Genomic DNA, 14,141 nt, shown 5'->3' with positions numbered 1-14,141 from the left:
TTTTTTATATAAAAACTCAAAATATGTAAATTTGCTAATAACTTGGCCAATAAGCGTTTAATCAAGAAAAAGAGATCGTTCTGTGATCGCTTATATTTCTGACCAAAATTCGATGTTTTATATAAAAACTCAAAATATCTAAATTCGCTAATAACTTGGCCAATAAGCGTTTAATCAAGAAAAGGAGGTCGATCTGTGATCACTCATATTTCTGACCAAAATTCGATTTTTTATATAAAAACTCAAAATATCTAAATTTGCTAATTACTTGGCCAATAAGCGTTTAATCAAGAAAAAGAGCTCGATCTGTGATCACTCATATTTTTGACCAAAAATCGTTTTTTTATATAAAAACTCCAAATATCTAAATTCGCTAATAACTTGGCCAATAAGCGTTTAATCAAGAAAAAGAGCTCGATCTGTGATCACTCATATTTTTGACCAAAAATCGATTTTTTATATAAAAACTCAAAATATCTAAATTCGCTAATAATTTGGCCAATAAGCGTTTAATCAAGAAAACGAGTTCGATCTGTGATCACTCATATTTCTGACCAAAATTCGATTTTTTTATATAAAAACTCAAAATGTATAAATTCGCTAATAACTTGGCCAATAAGTGTTTAATCAAGAAAAGGAACTCGATCTCATATTTCTGACCAAAAATCGATTTTTTATATAAAAACTCAAAATATCTAAATTCGCTAATAACTTGGCCAATAAGCGTTTAATCAAGAAAAAGAGCTCGCTCTGTGATCACTCACTTTTCAGACCAAAATTAGATTTTTTTTTATAAAAACTCACAATAAATAAATTCGCTAATAACTTGGCCAATAAGCGTTTAATCAAGAAAAGCAGCTCGATCTGTGATCACTCATATTTCTGACCAAAAATCGATTTTTTTATATAAAAACTCAAAATATCTAAATTCGCTAATAACTTGGCCAATAAGCATTCAATCAAGAAAACGAGTTCGATCTGTGATCACTCATATTTCTGACCAAAAATCGATTTTTTATATAAAAACTCAAAACATCTAAATTAGCTAATAACTTGGCCAATAAGCTTTTAATCAAGAAAAAGAGCTCGATCTGTGATCACTCATATTTCTGACCAAAAATCGATTTTTTATATAAAAACTCAAAATACCTAAATTCGCTAATAACTTGGCCAATAAGCGTGTAATAAAGAAAACGAGTTCGATCTGTGATCACTCATATTTCTGACCAAAAATCGATTTTTTATATAAAAACTCAAAATATCTAAATTCGCTAATAATTTGGCCAATAAGCGTTTAATCAAGAAAACGAGTTCGATCTGTGATCACTCATATTTCTGACCAAAAATCAATTTTTTATATAAAAACTCAAAATATCTAAATTCGCTAATAATTTGGCCAATAAGCGTTTAATCAAGAAAACGAGTTCGATCTGTGATCACTCATATTTCTGACCAAAAATCGATTTTTTATATAAAAACTCAAAACATCTAAATTAGCTAATAACTTGGCCAATAAGCTTTTAATCAAGAAAAAGAGCTCGATCTGTGATCACTCATATTTCTGACCAAAAATCGATTTTTTATATAAAAACTCAAAATACCTAAATTCGCTAATAACTTGGCCAATAAGCGTGTAATAAAGAAAACGAGTTCGATCTGTGATCACTCATATTTCTGACCAAAAATCGATTTTTTATATAAAAACTCAAAATATCTAAATTCGCTAATAATTTGGCCAATAAGCGTTTAATCAAGAAAACGAGTTCGATCTGTGATCACTCATATTTCTGACCAAAAATCGATTTTTTATATAAAAACTCAAAATATCTAAATTCGCTAATAATTTGGCCAATAAGCGTTTAATCAAGAAAACGAGTTCGATCTGTGATCACTCATATTTCTGACCAAAAATCGATTTTTTATATAAAAACTCAAAATATATAAATTCGATAATAACTTGGCCAATAAGCGTTTAATCAAGAAAAAGAGCTCGATTTGTGATCACCAGGGAAACCGGAAATATGCTCTAAAAAAAGCGTTTTAGGCGCTTTAAATATGCAGTAAAAACTTTAAAATATGCTCTTAAAATTTAAAAAATATGCTCTTAAAAAAACAAACTTTTACATAATTTTTAACCATAAAAAATTTACTTAAATTTTCAAATAAAAATCGTTGTCTATTGGATCTGAAAACATTTTTATACATAGAAAATGTTCTTTCAACATCAACTGATGTTACAGGAGCAAATTTAAAAGACAATATTTCTTTAACACTTAGAACGGTTAAGTTTGAATTAGAACTAAAATTTGATATTTAGATGGAGCTATTATTAAAATAGTGCTTATTTTATATTAAAACAAGTAAGAGAGCTATATTCCGCTGTGCCGAATCTTATATACCCTTCACCTAATTATACTTCAAAATAAAAAAATTTAAATATTTTTAGGTGAACAAATTTTTTTTTCAGTTTTTTAATTTTTTTTAAAAAATTTTTTTTTTTTTAGATGAACATTTTTTTTTCTGTTTTTTCATTTTTTGGATAAAAAAAATTTTCAAATTGTTATTTTAAATTTAAAAAAAAAAAATTCTGTTTTTTAAATTGTTTTTTGGTGAAAAGCCATCTAGTTTTCAACAGGGAAAAATAAGTAAGAAAAAATTTGTTTTTGATAAATTCAAAATATGCTATTAAACAGTAAAATATGCTCTAAAAACGCAAAATATGACATTAATATGCTCTTAAAACAAATATATGCAAAAATATGTATTTAAGGGTAAAATATGCAAAAATATGCACTAACAAATCGATGCCAAAATTCTTAAATAGTTCTGAAACGTGTAAATATCTTATCCATGTGCTCATTAGACTCACCAGAAAAAACATGCATTTGCATATTTTGGTTTCCCTGGTGATCACTCATATTTCTGACCAAAAATCGTTTTTTTATATAAAAACTCCAAATATCTAAATTCGCTAATAACTTGCCCAATAAGCGTTTAATCAAGAAAAGCAGCTCGATCTGTGATCACTCATATTTCTGACCAAAATTCGATTTTTTATATAAAAACTCAAAATATTTAAATTCGCTAATAACTTAGCCAATAAGCGTGTAATAAAGAAAACGAGTTCGATCTGTGATCACTCATATTTCTGACCAAAATTCGATTTTTTATATAAAAACTCAAAATTCGCTAATAACTTGGCCAATAAGCGTTTAATCAAGAAAACGAGTTCGATCACTCATATTTCTAACCAAAAATCAATTTTTTATATAAAAACTCAAAATATATAAATTCGCTAATAATTTGGCCAATAAGCGTTTAATCAAGAAAAGCAGCTCGATCTGTGATCACTCATATTTCTGACCAAAATTCGATTTTTTATAAAAACTCAAAATATCTAAATTCGCTAATAACTTGGCCAATAAGCGTTTAATCAAGAAAAAGAGCTCGATCTGTGATCACTCATATTTCTGACCAAAAATCGATTTTTTATATAAAAACTCAAAACATCTAAATTAGCTAATAACTTGGCCAATAAGCTTTTAATCAAGAAAAAGAGCTCGATCTGTGATCACTCATATATCTGAACAAAATCAATTTTTTGTATATAAAAACTCACAATAAATAAATTCGCTAATAACTTGGCCAATAAGCATTCAATCAAGAAAACGAGTTCGATCTGTGATCACTCATATTTCTGACCAAAAATCGATTTTTTATATAAAAACTCAAAATACCTAAATTCGCTAATAACTTGGCCAATAAGCGTGTAATAAAGAAAACGAGTTCGATCTGTGATCACTCATATTTCTGACTAAAAATCGATTTTTTATATAAAAACTCAAAATACCTAAATTCGCTAATAACTTGGCCAATAAGCGTTTAATCAAGAAAACGAGTTCGATTTGTGATCACTCATATTTCTGACCAAAATTCGATTTTTTATATAAAAACTCAAAATATTTAAATTCGCTAATAACTTGGCCAATAAGCGTTTAATCAAGAAAAAGAGCTCGATCTGTGATCACTCATATTTCTGACCAAAATTCGATTTTTTATATAAAAACTCAAAATATATAAATTCGCTAATAACTTGGCCAATAAGCTTTTAATCAAGAAAAAGAGCTCGATCTGTGATCACTCATATATCTGACCAAAAATCGTTTTTTTATATAAAAACTCCAAATATCTAAATTCGGTAATAACTTGGCCAATAAGCGTTTAATCAAGAAAAAGTGCTCGATCTGTGATCACTCATATTTTTGACCAAAAATCTATTTTTTATATAAAAACTCAAAATATCTAAATTCGCTAATAACTTGGCCAATAAGCGTTTAATCAAGAAAAGCAGCTCGATCTGTGATCACTCATATTTCTGACCAAAAATCGATTTTTTATATAAAAACTCAAAATATCTAAATTCCCTAATAACTTGGCCAATAAGCGTTTAATCAAGAAATTGATCTCGATCTGTGATCGCTCATATTTCCATTTCAAACCGCTTCTCAGAAATTCACAAATCGAACACAAGTATTTTTTTTTAATTTGGACAGGACAACGTCTGTCGGGTCAGCTAGTTTATTATAAATATGGGGATTTAAATTTATTTGATTTTGAAATGCTTTAAAAAAGAGAAGAATTATGATGATATTGCGTTTCAAGTAGCTGCACGCTACAAAGTCAAAGATAAATCCAACCATAACAAGCCGAGATATAGTACAATTTTTCACAAACAAATATTTGTATGGAACCGATTTTAACCAATTTCAGTAGAAATGAAAGACACAGACAACAAATTCTTTTTGTTAAATAAAAACATTCATTTGTTTATGTACTTCTTAGAGACTACATTTTTTGTTATTTCTTCAATTTAAATAATTTAACTTTTTTTAGATTTACTTTTTTTCTTTCTTATTTTACACACAAAAAATACTATTATGAAATAATAATAAAAAAAAAAACAAAAAAATATATAATATATAAATTGTATCAGTGTTTTAGCTTAATTTTAACGATTACAATGCTGCAGGTAAATAAACACTTTGGGTTTTAATGGTCGTCAAATACAGGGAGAACGGACAATATATAGTTCGTTATACGTTTAAATATCATCGGGTCGTACTATTAAGGCATATAGAGCAAAACCTAGGAACACTATGCCACCCACTATAGTAACAGTACGTACAGAAATTTTGGCAGCCACCATGCGGCCACCAACCACAGCCAAACCGGTACAAATGGAATGACCAATAACACCGCCAGCAGTAACGCCATAGGCATTCTAGTAAATCGAAACAAAATACAATACAAATTAATAACAAATTATTGAAAGAAATTTATGAATTATTAACAGCAATACCTTGCTGGCAGCCAAAATAATGGTGGTCAATTGGGAACGATCACCCCATTCGGCTAAAAAGGTCATGGTAAAGGCCTGCATTAAAACCCGTGTAGTTAAATAAGCTGCACCCTTTTTGGTATTTTTACGTACAACACCGCTTTCAGGATCTTGGATCAAGGTGGAGGTAACATCACGTTCCAGCTGTAATGAAAATGGAAGAAAGTGCCAAAAAAAACAAAATAGATAATGTAAGAATTATTAATATTTTTCAAAGATCTTAAATGAGCAGACGGGTGTGTGTTTTTTGTATTCAAATTTCTAGATGATTTCAAGACAGGAATTAGTAAAATTAAACAGAAATAATTAAAATAATATTAATAAAAAGCTTAACAAAATGTTTAACCGTTAGGAAATGTCTGTAGTTTGTATTAAATAATTCGATGCGAAAGAGAATATTCCAATTTCAAAATGGAAGATTTTTAATTTCGTATTGAATTAAGTGTATTATAAAACCCTTTGTTTAAATAAGTGTACGAGGTGTATTGGGTTATTTTAAAATCAGAGCTGTAAAATAGTTTCAGTTGTTTTGGGGGGTTTTGAAAGTTATAGATTTTTTAAGGGAAGGAAGTGTCATGATTTAGTGGGAGTTATTTTATTAAGTCATCTTTTCGTTTTAATAAAATTTGTTTAATTAAGCTTTAATTTAAAAATGTTGCAAGAAAATCATGTAGCCCGTAACACAATAAAAACAAAAGATATGTCAGAAATAGTATCCCTCTATAGACGACCGAGTTGTTGGTAAATTTTCACAAAAAATATATTTGTATGGGAGATAGGTGAAATAATGGACCAATTTTAAACAGTTTCAACTTCTTGTTCCAATAGAAGTTTACCTGTCAATTACAAAGTTTACATGGACGGACAAACGGAAATATGGACATCAATGAAACGACTCAGAAAGTGATTCGGAATCTATTGATATATTTTAAAGAGTGTGTTGGACCAGTCGACTATGGTGATAACATTTGAAAATTCCAACTCAAGATTAAACCTTCAACTCTACACTTATTTGAAACATCTTTAAAACGAAAAATTTTGTTAATTCTCTGTAAGATCTGTAATTTAAATTGACCACAACTCACTAAAACTTGGTTCCAGCTGTGTTACTTTTCGAACTGTAATCAGTTTTTTTTATCGAGTCAGCTTTCATTTAAAAGGATATAAATCTAGTAAATCAATGTGGTTGACCTCGTTTGGCAAAACTTTATGAAAGAGGCAAACAATTTAGCTTTTTTAAGTAAGAATGTTAGGTTAATTAGAATAAATTAATTAAAATAAACAAAACTAATGCATTTGTAGGTCAAAATTAATACACTGACGACTTATGGGAGTTAGATTCATCCACCAAAGACGATAGTAACAAGTTTAAAACATGATTGAAAATAGTGAACATATTGCGAGGGCAAAAAATTAAAAATTATACCCTGTTGCAGGCAACATTTTTGAATAGAAATAAACTCTGTTCTGTTGGAAAAAAACGTTATACTTTGGAACAAACCATGTTAGAAAGTAAAAAGTAAAAACTTACCCCCATATGCATAAACAGTTTATAAATTTATCAAAGGTTTATAAAACAAATTTTGTATGGAAATTTTGTTTGATAAACCTTTGATAAATTTATAAACTGTTTATGCATATGGGGGTTACAAAACTAGTATTACATTACAAGGGAAATTTGCTAAAGAAATCAAATTTTGGGGGAAAATTAAAGGTTTTAAACAAGTTTTATTTTTTTCGAAATTTTTGAATTTATTAGTGAAAAAAAATTTTAAAAAAATTGGGTTTTAAAATATTTTTCCCGATTTCGACCCATTGTAGGTCCGACTTACTATCGCGTTATATAGTCATTGCAAAGGTCTTTGAAAAATCTATCATTAGATATCCATAGTCTATGGATCAAAATTAGGTAAAAAATCGAGGTTGTCCTGGTTTTTTCCTTACCAATTTGTGGGCCGATTTTCTCGATTTTAAATAGCAACTGAAACGGGTCAAAAATTCTAAAAAAAATTGCTCACCGAAGCTTATGGTGAATGTGTTTAATCGGTTCCGAGAAATGGTTTGTGATGTTCACAAGTTGTGATTTTGAAACGGAAGACAAATATCTCCCAGAAAAAAAGTTTGAAGACCAAGAATTGGTGACATGACTCCATGAAGATTGTTGTTAAACCCAACAAGAGATGGCAAAATCATTGGGAGTTACTCAAACAGCAATTTCAAAACTTTTGCAAGCAGCTGGATTCATCCAAAAGCAGGGAAATTCGGTACCATATGAATTGTATGTCTGAAACGCTATAAAAGAAAATTATTTTTGCGCCGAATCATACAAGGAAATTCTATGTATTTGGTGGAAGCAAAATGGTGCTATCTGTTATGAGCTGTTGAAATCTGTCCACACCATCACAGGGAACCTGTAACGAATGCATCTGATTCATTTGAAGCGATCATTGGCCGAAAAACGACCAGGATATGGGGCCAGACATGAAACCGTAATATTCCATCATGAAAACGCTAGGCCACATGTTGCAATACCTGTTAAAAAGTATTTAGAATGAAGTAGTTGGGAAGTTTTTCCTCGTCGTCTTTATTGTCCAGACCGTGCCCCAGACAGATTCGCTTGATCGTTCTTGGTCTTAAAAGATGAGCAGTTCTTTTAGCTCGAAATCCATATTTTGCCAAAAATATGGGAAAAGGTTATAGCTAACAATGCTCAATACTTTGAAAAAAATTTATATTGTACAAATGTTTCAGAATAAAAACTAAAAATTTAAAGAAAAAAATACCGCAGTTTAAAGTTGTTGTTGTTGTAGCAGCAGCAATTGCTGAGTTGAAAGCCCTTGGCCGAGTGAACTCGGGTCATTCCGGTGCGTAGAACCGACTGTCGTGGGAGTGTAGTTTTAAGTCGTCAGTTTTAAGTCTTACCCCCTAGTTATACCTGATAAATTTTTATCATAATAAACTTCAAAATGGTTGTCTGGATAAAAAATTATCAGGTATAGTCTCCATTTATTAGTATTATTGCTTCATTATGATAAAATTGTTAGTGCTTAGACAACTTTGTCTTGACAACATATGTCATTTATTGTAATGATGAATATTTGTCAAGTATAGACAGGGGGTTACACCCAATAATAAAAAATTGAGAGAAATTCGGAAACCTGAAACGCACATGACCAGGACAGATTAATTATCACTCAGAGACTTGTCATGCGTTCTTTTCTTTGAGTCTGACCTCTTGCTTTTTTTATGTGTAACCCCTGGTTGAATAAGGGATCTGATCCTTTTGACTTTTTCAATTTCTCCTATATAAAAAAAACTTCCAGAAACTATTGGCAAAAACTCAGCAGAATAAAATCAGTAACTAATCAATTGTACGGAAATATATTAGGATTTTTAGTACTATTGAAAATCGGCAGCTTCTGCTCGGATGATGTTTGACCAAATCTATGAGGAAAACATCAGGTCATCAGGTTCTGCCTACACTAAGGAATGGAAAATTTCGAAGTTTTGTATGGAAACGAATAATTTTGTTATTTGAAAGGTTTAGCAAGAGATTTGGAAATATAATTAATTTGTTTAAAATACTAAATTGTTTTAAAAGCCAGCAAGAAAGTGTTAATAAACTTATTAGCTACATTAAAAACAATTTGTAGAGATTTTGAAATTAAACAACTCTGAATTCAAAACACACACACATACAAAAACACTTCAAAACATACAATAATATAAAACCAACCAACCATACAACCAGTATTGAAAAAACAAAATTAGTACAAAATAACAGCGAAATAAAATTACAAAATGATTGAATGAAAATAAAAATTATTAGAAATTAATAGATTATTAACAAACATATAACAAGAGTAAGAAACGGATTAGTTAATAAATAAATAAATGAATTGTGATAATGATTAATGAATAACTGACTGACTGTTAGAATGGATAATAAATGAAAACTGTAACGTAACAAAACGTATTTAAATGAATGTGCAGCAACCAAATAAAAATTTTGTTTGTTTGTTGAATGTGTATCATATTTGGTACAAAAAAAAACTCATGAGATATGATTATGTGTTTAAAAATAAAGGAAATATAATAATATGTATAACACACACAAAAAAAAAAAAGAAGTTGGAGAGATTAAATTAAGAGAAAAACAATAATAAATTAATAAACGTCTTAAGAACTAGAAAAGACGCTAACCCGTTTTTTGCTGCCGCCAACTTGTTTCAACTCGCCATTGGACTGACCAGCAGCTGCATTAGTTGCCGAGTTGAGGCCCAAGCTAGTTATACTATCGATGCTATGGACACTGCCGCCGGTGGTCAAGACATTGCCATTCGTTTGTTTATTCAAGGAGCGCTGCTTGTTAAAGTTAGCAGTAGCCGAAGCTGAATGCACCAAGACTCCTCCGTTGGAGTCGTTGTGATTACGATTTCTCGAAGGCGTGCCACCATTGCTGGCATTATTATTATTACTTGTATTATATCTAAGCTTATGATTACTAGAAGTATCATCATCACAATTTGTTTGATTCGTTTGATTCGATAAGGCGGACGCCGATAGAGCCGGGCTACTGTGGAAGGTTGACATTTTAAGTGCCTCCTCACCAGTGAGGAAGTCATCCGTGTCGCTATTGGTGGTAGAGTCACCCAAGACAGCAACTACCTCCTCATCTTTGTCCTTGTTCAGTTCACAGCCATGATTGTTATTGTTGTTATGAGCAGATGAGAGTTGTTTACGTTGGCGATGCTGCATTTCGGGATTCTTGGCAGTGGCCAGTGCTGGTGGAGTAGCAGTTGAGGCGCCAGCGCCGCATTCTAAATCTGCATCCTCCTTATCCGAGTTACTGTTCTTGCGTTTGGTCTCACTATCACCACCACGTTTCGAGCGGAAGAGCTACACATATACATAGGCATGACAATTAAGGCCAATTCAATTTCAAATTTTGGTTTTTGTTTTCATTATGGAGTTAGGAATTTTATACAAGGTTTTTTTTTGGAGTTTATTTGATTGTTATGTGGTGGCGTTTGTTGGTAGCAATAGTTGCAGTAGAAGTAGGTGAATTGGTTTTTTTTATTTTGGTTTTATGCAACCACACATTCAATAGAAGAAAAAAAAATATACAAAAAAAATAAATAAAAAAAAATCGCATTAAAACGATTGGACAAACAAAATTCATTTAATCAACTTCATCATCATCATAATCATCATTAGTTTACATTCTTTTTTGTAAGTTTTTGTTTGTTGTATTATTTTTGTTTGGAAATTATTGATATGATTTGCGTTTACAATATATTCTTTGAGTTGACAACAGAAAAATTATGTTAAATTATGCAATTTGTTGTTTTAGGTGCCGGAAGCTGGAGTTAGGTTTTGTTGGGAAAAGGAAATGAGAGAGGGGGATAGGAGGATAAAAAAGGGAGCAGGATTTTTAGGCAAATTTTGCAAAAGGTGTTAGACAGGCTCAAAAAATCATTGCAACATAATAATAATACAGAGAAAGAGAGAGAGTGGGAGCAAAAATTAAAAAGTACATAAACACAAAATTAATCATTGTTAGTTACAATTTGTCCTGGGGGTCAATAGTACAAGGAAGACTGCTGTAATAATGTGAATTTGACCGCAACTCATTTTTGTTTGATTTGAGACACTTCTTCTGCTCTTACGTTTCAAAATGATTTCACAAGAGAAAAAATTCAGTTTTTACAAAAAATGGATTTTCATATTATTCATTCCATGAAAGATTTATTAAAAAAATTACATTTTTTGACCGAGAATCCTCAGAATTTTTGTTCAAGTTTAGCCATTTGATATTTCCATTTTTCTAATTTTGAAAAACTCGCGATTTAATTCAGGATTTTTAATTTTTGAAAAGTGATAGAATTCGACAAAGTATGTAAGTTTAGTATTCATATCTTGAAAATCTGCGGTCCATTTTGGTTATAGTTTCCAAATAACCGAAGATTTTCATAACCGGGGGTTTGGTTTTAACTTTCCGAACATTTTATTTTTAAGTCTGAACAATTCTGTAGAGAGTTACAGTCAAAATTCATACAGTTCATTTAATTCATAAATGTAAAAAGAAATATGTGCTTGAAATTGTATAACTTCGAAATGTAAAAAGTGTTTTTTCATTAAAACGTGACTTAAGAGTGTCGTTTTTAATTACTGTGTGGTTTTGACTTTTTTTGTATAAGGACTTTTTAAATTAACTCAAATTAACAACTTTATTAAAGAACTAATTCCAAAATCCTCTATATATGTTTGTAATATTAATTGTTTTTAAGTCTTTTATAAAGTTTGGCTACTCTTTTCAGGGTCTTGCCATAAACTGTCGCTTTTTTAAATAAATACTATTCGACGATAATTCTTAAGTCTGGCGGCTTTTATTTTTCCTTCGAGCAACCACATTAATTTTTAATTAATTCAAATTTTGTAAAACCAGTCCAGTTCATGCACAAATGAAATTTTATTAAAAATTAATGATAACTGAATATTAATTGTAAAAGCTTGAATAATGTTTGTATTCAGAAATTTATACGTATAAAACAATTAGTAAATTTTGAAATGTTAAACGGATTGGGATTAAAAGGATGAGAAATAGAAGGTACATAGAATTACGAAATTACCCCATTTTTGTTTAGTAAAAATTATAATATTCTTAACCAAAATTTACAGCAAAGATTTTTATCTCAAAAAAGTATTTAAATTTAAAGAAATTTTGAAAACGATTTTTTTTTTTTGAAGTGAAAAAGAAAAACTTAAACTTAAAATATAATTAAAAATCAAACTACTACTACAATGTGTTTAAAAATATAATAATTAGAGCTAAAGAGCGAGAAAGAGAGAGCGTGTTTTTTTGTACATGCAAAATATAAAATAATAATACCAACAACAAAAAAATATAGTCAAAATAATAATAATAAAGAGGTGCTTTAGCAAAAAGGAAAACAATAGTGACACTCTTAAACACTGGAACACACAAACACTTACCTCATCTTCACGTTTACGCAAATCCGATTGTACTTCTTCCAGTTCCTCTTGAGCATCGGTGGCCTTCATGAAATAACCTTCGTAGATCATTTTCAAACCGAAAATGGCAAACAACGCCGTTGAAATGTAATATGTATAGATCTTAGGAATAATGGTAGCAGCCATGCCAAACACCACCGAGAGAACGGTCATCAGAGCCAAGGCTGTTATGGCACCCGTAAAGACCACTAAGCGTGGATGGCGCATGGCCATTATGGCTGCTATGAAAAATGTCTTATCACCTAACTCTGTAAATAAAATTACAGAGATGGACGCAGTAAATGCGTCCAAAAAGCCGTTATTTGCTGTGGTCTCTTTTGTGGTATCAGCTTTCGGTAAATCATTGGCCACATCGAATTGTTCATCTTTAACCAGGATGCCATCGTCGACGGCGGATTTCTAAGGGAAAGGTGAGAGAAAGAAATTAGTAATTTTGTAAACAAATTTGTATTAACAATTTAGATATAACTATTATTTTTAAAAAGAGAATAAATAAAAGAAGAATTCGCCAATTTTTTCCAATAACTTGCACCAACATTGGACAACCAAAGCTGTTATATACTACTAGAACCTGAACTAGAACTGAACTAGAACTGAACTAGAACTGAACTAGAACTAGAACTGAACTAGAACTGAACTAGAACTGAACTAGAACTGAACTAGAACTGAACTAGAACTGAACTAGAACTGAACTAGAACTGAACTAGAACTGAACTAGAACTGAACTAGAACTGAACTAGAACTGAACTAGAACTGAACTAGAACTGAACTAGAACTGAACTAGAACTGAACTAGAACTGAACTAGAACTGAACTAGAACTGAACTAGAACTGAACTAAATTATTTTTCTTAAAAACCTAAAATATCATCGGATTTTACAAATAAACAAAATTAGAGATTTTCATAAAATTAAAATTATTGTTACTAAAAAAGATTTACCAAAATTTTGATTTTCGCTAAAAAAATGTCTCTAACAATTGTTTTATTTTATCATTTTTCTATTAAAAACTTGATTTCGCCTAATTTTTTGTATTTTTCAAAAAACATTTTGTCACGTTTTTGTTTCATATTATTCAACGGAGCGGTTGCGTTTCGCCTGTTACGTAAACACTTTTGTATACAATTTTCCACACACTTTATTTTTTGTTTACCTAATAGGGGTTTTATCAATACTGTAGTATAGATGCAATATTTCAACATATCTCCATTTTTTTCAATCACAAATACCTCATTGATAACTCTTTTGATAAAAATTTCTTATCGTGCACAACACAAAAAGCAAAGAAATTAAAAGAAAAAGAGAATATGTACTTACTGTTTGCATTCCCATTGACTGGGCCGTTTCATCGCTATATTTTGGTTCTATCTCTGCCAAACATATTGTAGAGAACGTCAAAACAGCCATCAATGCCACCAGCATGTGCCATTTAGCCGATCGTTTCAAATAGACATTGTGTCTAGTGGTTTGCCAAAAATATGATTGATTCTGTGACATCTTTTGGCCGTGTGATGATGAGGATTAACTTGTTTTCTTCACGATTTTATTTTTCTACTTTAAAGGGGAATTATCACAGTAGAGTAATAAGCAATAGTTTTTTTTTTTTGTTTTATTCGGTATTCTTATTTAATGGGAGTCACAACGTATTACGTTCGTTCCCTACACTTTGAGTACTGAAATAAGAAAGAATTTAAAAATATGACTGCATTA

General features: G+C 30.3%; 1 protein-coding gene across 2 annotated transcripts; it reads right to left on the bottom strand.

Moving 5' to 3' along the window:
- Positions 1–4,796: 4,796 nt before the first annotated feature.
- LOC135949352 (putative divalent cation/proton antiporter TMEM165) lies at positions 4,797–14,104 on the bottom strand. Of its 2 annotated transcripts, XM_065498881.1 has the most exons (5): positions 13,749–14,104; positions 12,395–12,832; positions 9,602–10,297; positions 5,360–5,542; positions 4,797–5,281 (listed from the first exon to the last, which is right to left on the bottom strand). In XM_065498881.1, the coding sequence occupies exons 1-5, from the start codon at positions 13,926–13,928 to the stop codon at positions 5,102–5,104; spliced, it is 1,677 nt and encodes a 558-aa protein (XP_065354953.1). In that variant the 5' UTR covers positions 13,929–14,104; the 3' UTR covers positions 4,797–5,101. The 2 variants fall into 2 exon arrangements, with proteins under 2 accessions (XP_065354953.1, XP_065354954.1); XM_065498882.1 differs by lacking the exon at positions 9,602–10,297.
- Between the last annotated feature and the right edge of the window lie 37 nt (positions 14,105–14,141).

This window comes from Calliphora vicina, chromosome 1, assembly GCF_958450345.1.
Source record: "Calliphora vicina chromosome 1, idCalVici1.1, whole genome shotgun sequence".
Taxonomy (NCBI): domain Eukaryota; kingdom Metazoa; phylum Arthropoda; class Insecta; order Diptera; family Calliphoridae; genus Calliphora; species Calliphora vicina.
Note: the sequence above shows the minus strand (reverse complement) of the source record. Positions and strands in the feature narration are given on the sequence as shown.

Excerpts from the sequence above, each read along its gene's own strand:
- LOC135949352 (XM_065498881.1), bottom strand. The coding sequence starts at position 13,928 with ATGTCACAGAATCAATCATATTTTTGGCAAACCACTAGACACAATGTC. Across the intron at positions 10,298-12,394 it reads TGCGTAAACGTGAAGATGAG|CTCTTCCGCTCGAAACGTGG; the intron begins GTAAGTGTTTGT and ends GTATATGTGTAG. Across the intron at positions 5,282-5,359 it reads TTATTTTGGCTGCCAGCAAG|AATGCCTATGGCGTTACTGC; the intron begins GTATTGCTGTTA and ends TCGATTTACTAG.